The sequence below is a fragment of the Saccostrea cucullata genome, unplaced genomic scaffold (assembly GCF_032062105.1).
Source record: "Saccostrea cucullata isolate Sc308-1 unplaced genomic scaffold, CSIRO_AGI_Scuc_v1 ctg2174, whole genome shotgun sequence".
Lineage (NCBI taxonomy): Eukaryota > Metazoa > Mollusca > Bivalvia > Ostreida > Ostreidae > Saccostrea > Saccostrea cuccullata.
The window spans coordinates 92,556-98,840 of NW_026919847.1; the positions used below are offsets into that span (position 1 = coordinate 92,556).

The 6,285-nt window shown below is 31.6% G+C and overlaps 1 protein-coding gene across 1 annotated transcript; it reads left to right on the top strand.

The window, feature by feature from the left end:
* LOC134239257 (inhibitor of apoptosis protein-like) lies at positions 1-3,348 on the top strand. Its single transcript, XM_062721428.1, has 5 exons — positions 1-80; positions 403-1,429; positions 1,581-1,731; positions 1,825-1,908; positions 2,002-3,348. The coding sequence occupies exons 2-5, from the start codon at positions 458-460 to the stop codon at positions 2,157-2,159; spliced, it is 1,365 nt and encodes a 454-aa protein (XP_062577412.1). The 5' UTR covers positions 1-80; positions 403-457; the 3' UTR covers positions 2,160-3,348.
* The last annotated feature ends 2,937 nt before the right edge of the window (positions 3,349-6,285 follow it).

Consider the following 6,285-nt stretch of genomic DNA (forward strand, 5'->3'; position numbering starts at 1 on the left):
CAGGAGATAAATAATCGTTTAAAAGAAGCACTCATCTTAGCTCCTCCTCAATGAAAAAGAATTAAAAAATAATGAAAAAGGTATATAACAATATGTATTACTATTCTAGTTTGTGTAAGTCCCATCATGTCATGTGTATACATACCTATATGTACTCTTTTTATATAATGCACATAGAAATACATAGAAATATAAACGACTGCTTTCCATGAATAGATTCCTTATGATTATTAACTTAAAGCCCCTTTTAGTGGATTTGAGCAAGAAGACAACCCTTATTTGTGTAAAAAAGATCCTCATTTCATAAAATTATATAAAGGGGAGATAATGTTTTTTCATGAAAGGTACACAGATGCTAGAAGTTAAGCAGCAAAATTAGTTTAAGTTGTTTTTTTAATTTAGGTAGACATAGTACATTGGCTGGGAGAAAGATTTACTTAAGATTTGTGAAGTAAAAATGGAGGAATCCAACAGTTACAGATCTAGTGACATGAGATATGAGAGGAATAGATTATCAACATTTAAAGATTTCCCATGTTCTCAGTCGGTCAGTACCCTCCGCTTAGCACAGTCTGGGTTTTACTTTACTGGACGTGGTACTACTTGTCAATGTCATTTCTGTGATTTTGTACATTGTAACTGGACTAATGGACTTATACCCTCCCACTGTGAGCAGAGAAGCTCAAACATCCCCATTTGTATACCTACACCACTAACAGTATCTTTAGAGATAGATAATGTATTGCAATCACTTCAGACATCTTCTACAGTGTTCAGATTTGAAGAAAATAGAAGTAGGGTGTATGAATTTTTAAGACTGCCACCAGTTAGTGAAAATGACTCCCAATTTCAAATATCATCGACCACAGAGAATATCCTCCCACATCAAGAGACTCCTGGTTCTATACCACATAGTGCAGGAGACACTGCTTCTGTAGACAGTAAAAAAGATTTTGAATTCTGCACGTCCACGTCCTCTGGGCAGAAATGCTCTCGTTATTTGTCACCTAGAAGCAGTAGTTGTCGACCTGTTAGAAGAAGTGTCCAGTCCCCCAGTGATAGCTCTAGTGGAACAGAAAGTGCAGAATCAATGTGTCCCTCAGGATCAAGACACTCTTCTTCAGAGAGAGAAAGAAATTTCTCCCTTCCAGGTGCACATCTTCAAATAAGCAGAGCTGTGAGGAACTCATCAGGAATTCCGCAGACCTACAGAGAACGATTCTCTACTTTCCGCAACTGGCCTGTCCAATTACATCAAACACCTGAGAGAATGGCATTGGCTGGTATGTTCTATTTAGGTTACAGCGATGCTGTCCAGTGTTCATTCTGTGGTGGACAATTAAGAAACTGGCAAGTGACAGAAGACCCTAGGTCTAAACATGCACAGGAGTTCCCAAACTGTAGATTGGTCAGGCAGCATCATTCAGAGGTATGCAATATACAAAACAAGCTAAAATAATATTATTCACAACTGAACAATTTGTTTTGAATCCTGTGGAGTTTTTAATTCCTGAAATTTAAAAGAATTCAAAATGAAACCAAATTAAGCATAACTTGATATTTTGGGTTTTTTCTGCCAGCCACCTAACCCTGAAGGAGAGGGAATACAAGGAAATGGCATATTGTCTGATGAGCAAATAGCTAGTCTACCAGCCGCAAGGGAAACTCGAGACCTCTCATTCGATCAACAAGACATTGTACATGCATGTAGAGAGCTTAGTAACACCCTTGGTAAGTAAGAAAAAAATCAATATTTTAATTAGATAAATGCAACTGAAAAAATATCGAATTGTCATTACTGTAATTTTTATGCTTTGTTTATAGATTTACGAGATATCACAACAGTCAACATTTTGAAGTACTTCTACGAGGAAAGTGATACTCAGGAAGAAAGATTCTCTGCTGATGGTAAGAAGTTGGTGATCACGTAATGATTGTCTTTCCTTGTTCCTGAAGACCTGTATTGTTAGCTTCAATCATTGTGTACTATTTTCTTTCCAGACCGTTGCCTGTGTTGTGTTTGTTTTGTCCAAGATGTAAAGGTATTGTTCCTGCCTTGTCGTCATGGATGTTGTAACGACTGCAGATGTTCACGCCAACTTGATTATTGTCCTCGCTGTGATAGTTTAATTAAATCGAAACTTAAGGTTTATATTTAATTTAAAAAGTAGTTTGTATTCAAATTTATAAAGTTAATTAACATACTTACGTAAACCATGTTCCTCTTCTAACAGTCAAATATTGAATTATATTTCATTGAGGTTTAGGGATTAACGTTGGAAATGCAGCTCCTTCAGACTAAAGTTTCTGCCTCATCCTTAGATTATCCCCCATTTTGTTGTTCGGTGTATTCTGAATAAATTCATAGAGTACATTAGCAAGTATACACTATTTAGGAAACGCGGTTGGCTCCAATGCTGGACACAATGTGGGGAATGTGTTTGACTATAATACTGGTCATTTGTGTACATGTCTTTTCTAGACAAAGGGTTATTTTTGTTAAAAGACCCATTTTTAATGCATGTGTGTGTGTTTGATATGTGTAGTTGTGTGTGTTGAAAGTTATATTGTTATTTGTAAGTAAATGAGTATGTACATATATCACTATGGTTTAATTTTGTAATATTAATCCCATGATTTTATTGTTCATATTATATTTTTATCTAGGTACAGTAGTACATGTATGACTATAACTAAAGTTTACTTAAGTTACTATGTTTGAGTATTTGTTAATGCTATCAAACAAATTACTGGTATTAATGAATTTCAAATATTGAAGTAACTCTCTATATATAATATCTTTACAAAATCATGGTACATAGTCTTCATTGGAATACTCAACAAGAATGGACTATTTCAATAAACGTACTTAATTATGTCTTACTTGATTTCAATATTCTTTTCAGCATCAAATAAATAGTTCTCAATGATTCAGTGATTGTTTTAAATCAAAGCAAGTTTTTGTTATTTAATTACAAATGACAAAAATGAAAGTTTTGATTTTTCAGCATATCTAATGTCAAAGTAAATAAAAATTAAGGAATTCTATTTTAAATCATTGTGAATATAATTTTGTGTGTAGTTCTTAGTGAAAAGAGCGATAACTCAATCATTTTCAATGGTATGAGATATCAGACTATATGTTTCATTATAAAAGTTACATTTGAATGTTTTTTAACATGTATAGCGCATGTAAAAATAGACTTAATGCTATAACAATAACTAAAAAAGAAAAACTAAAAAAAGAAAAAGAGGAATTTATGTTCAGTATGACTAACAACTTAGTCTTTGTACAGTAGTAATTAATTGAACAAAATTTTGCAATGATTAAACATGCTTATTGTTATAGTGTCCATTTCAACATTTTTTTTTTTTTATTTTTTTTAAAAGTTTTCTTTTTTCAATAATCCTAAAAAATTATCGTATGAATATTTCATGTATTTTTGATATTTAATTTATATTTTATGTAACAAATCAATTATTACGTTTTATTTCTAATGGACATGAAAGATCATTTTAGCAATTGTGTAGATAAAAAAAAATAGCACATGATAAATATATGCCACACGTTCTGCATGATTATTTTGTTCTGAATGAAATAAATTATTCGATAAAAATTTGTTTCAATTTTGATTGTACACAAAGTTACTCTGAAGTTGATAAAAAAGATGCTTAGGTATCTGATTGACAACATATATTAGAAGAAAACTTTAAAGAATATCTAAGATATTATCCTCCTTTGAGTTTATGTTCTTCTCTACCCTTACATGTAAGCTAAAGTCCTGCTGGAAACTTTTTTACTTGTGTAGTAAATAATGAGACATTAAATCATTGATGTTAAATCAGCTAAATTTTATGGTACTCCGATCTTTTAAATTCACAAATGTAATGGATTCTAGATCAGTTAAAAATTACGCCTGGCGATAAGCAAAATATGTAAGTGAAGACATTGACACGTTGTAAAAATTCATAAAATGCATCAGATACATGAGAAATCTCGCATAAAATGTGTAAAGGACGACATGAAAACAAAAAATCCTTCTGTGTTCAGTAATGCAGAAGTGAAAAAAGAATTAAATAGATTTCACAGTCAGTATGTACTGGTCTCCACTGACAAAGAAGATAACCACATCGGCTTTATTTGTCATGATCACTCCGCCATGACACCTGATCCCACCTCTGATGTTTTGGAAGTCTGTATTTGCTATGCTCCTATTTTGAATTCCATGTTTTCCCGGAAGATATTTATGGACTTTGATCTTTAACACTGTTCCTTAACTCCATGTTTCATTTGTAAGCCTCATTATATACATTGTACATGTATTTTTAATTAGAGGAATTAGGATCTAACTCTACCAGAGGTAAGGTTTATCAATGGCTGTCTTTATAAGGAGGTTATTCTTCAAAATCATTTGTCAGTTTTGATTTTTTATTCAATTCTTAAAAATCAGATTTAATTTGAATAACCATATCTATATTGGATACCGAAACTTCACAAATATCCTGACAAAGAAACATAGCAGGTTCCAGTAAATGTTCTACATGTACCAACCACTTCCCCACAGAGAGATACCTCCGTGAGCAATGTTGTTTTATTTTATAATCTAAATGTATTTCTAATTATGCGGATTATTTTAATTTCATAAGATATTGAAAAATCAATATTATTCTAAAGGTAGTCACTTACCTTGTGAAATTATTTGAAAATATACATTCGAAAAAGATACATACTTCGTTGACTACATTTGTCGGAAATTTTGGGTAAGCAGTAATTTTCTAATTTATATATTCAAACCTTTACATATCATATCTATATTGTATTCTCCGTGATACTTCTTTGGCAGTTTGGTGAGTTGTTTTCTTGATAAGTTAAATGGAATGTAAATTTAACCAAGTGAAAGGTCAAGTGCTTGATATGCATGTCAGTCTCGTCCTGCTGACGTTGTATTTGACATCAGTGGGCTATTGAACCATTGAAATTGACAAGAGCGGTCTCGTATTTTTCAGATCTCTATGAAAACAAATTTTATTTATATTTAATTTTACAATATTTTTTTTTTCACATATAAGTGTAAATGTAAATATAAATAGTCACTCTCTAGTTTGTTGGAAACGTAGGGCATTTTGTACATAACTGAATTTGCCTGTCATGCGAGTTATCTCATGTTTCCAACGACCGTTGATGCTTGGCATACCCATAAAATTGGACATAATTCTCTGGGGATTTTCGTGACAACGACAGCTTACAATTTTGCATTTCATAAGGACTAGACTGGTAAAAGTTTTTGAATATATGAATTGATAATATATAAGTTACTTTTATATTTCGTATTTTTAAAAGATTTAAAAGATAAGGTTTATATATTTATATTCTCCAATTTTTTTAATATCAGCTTTTTAAACAATTTTGTTTTCCTTATGACAAGAATAATACGGTTGACATTTCATACCTGAATTTGGAAGTTACATGTACATAACAAGTTATACATGTACATTCAAGTCACATCTCTCTAAAACAGTTGGATTTTTCATTTGTCGTTTCAAACCGGCGAGGTAAACCTCTTCCGATTCAATGAAGCAAAAGAAGGATAATCAAAGGTTCAACAAATAAATTCCTCTGCATGAAACAACCAACAAGATGTTTGAAATAAAATAAACAAAATCACTCTTTTATTCAATGATGTGTAGTATGCTTCTTTTATAATTAGCTTATAGTTTATCATTCACACAAACAATTATAAAAGTAATTTATTATATAGCTAATAAATAGTCTATAATAAAATACTACCAAAAATCGAGAGAATTTTAACGTTCAATATCTTGACGTTTTATTGAACGCTAACTTTGTATTACGAATATGAGTATGCCCGAAACATTCCTAATACGAGCGTTCAATATCGAACGCCCCGTTGTAAACAAAAAAAGTCGTCTGGTCAAATTCTTAGAGCTAAATTAAAGAAAGGAAGTGGCATCTAGGTAAGATATGTTTATTTTTCACACAAAAATGAAATTATTTATTAAAATATAGTACGTATTAGACCCATTAAACCCTAAATAAGCAAATCATATCGCTCGGTAGGGTCATTGGAATGATGCGATATTGAACGCTAACAGGACAGACGTTAATTTGAATAACGATTCTAAAAAATCATCAATTTGAGGGTTTTTTTTAGTTGGAATAATGATTATAAATTATGTGGGAATGCTTTAGCTTTATAATAAAGGAGTTATTGAACTTATATTGGTGAATATTAGCACTCGTTGGTTGTTCAAATGCACTCCCAA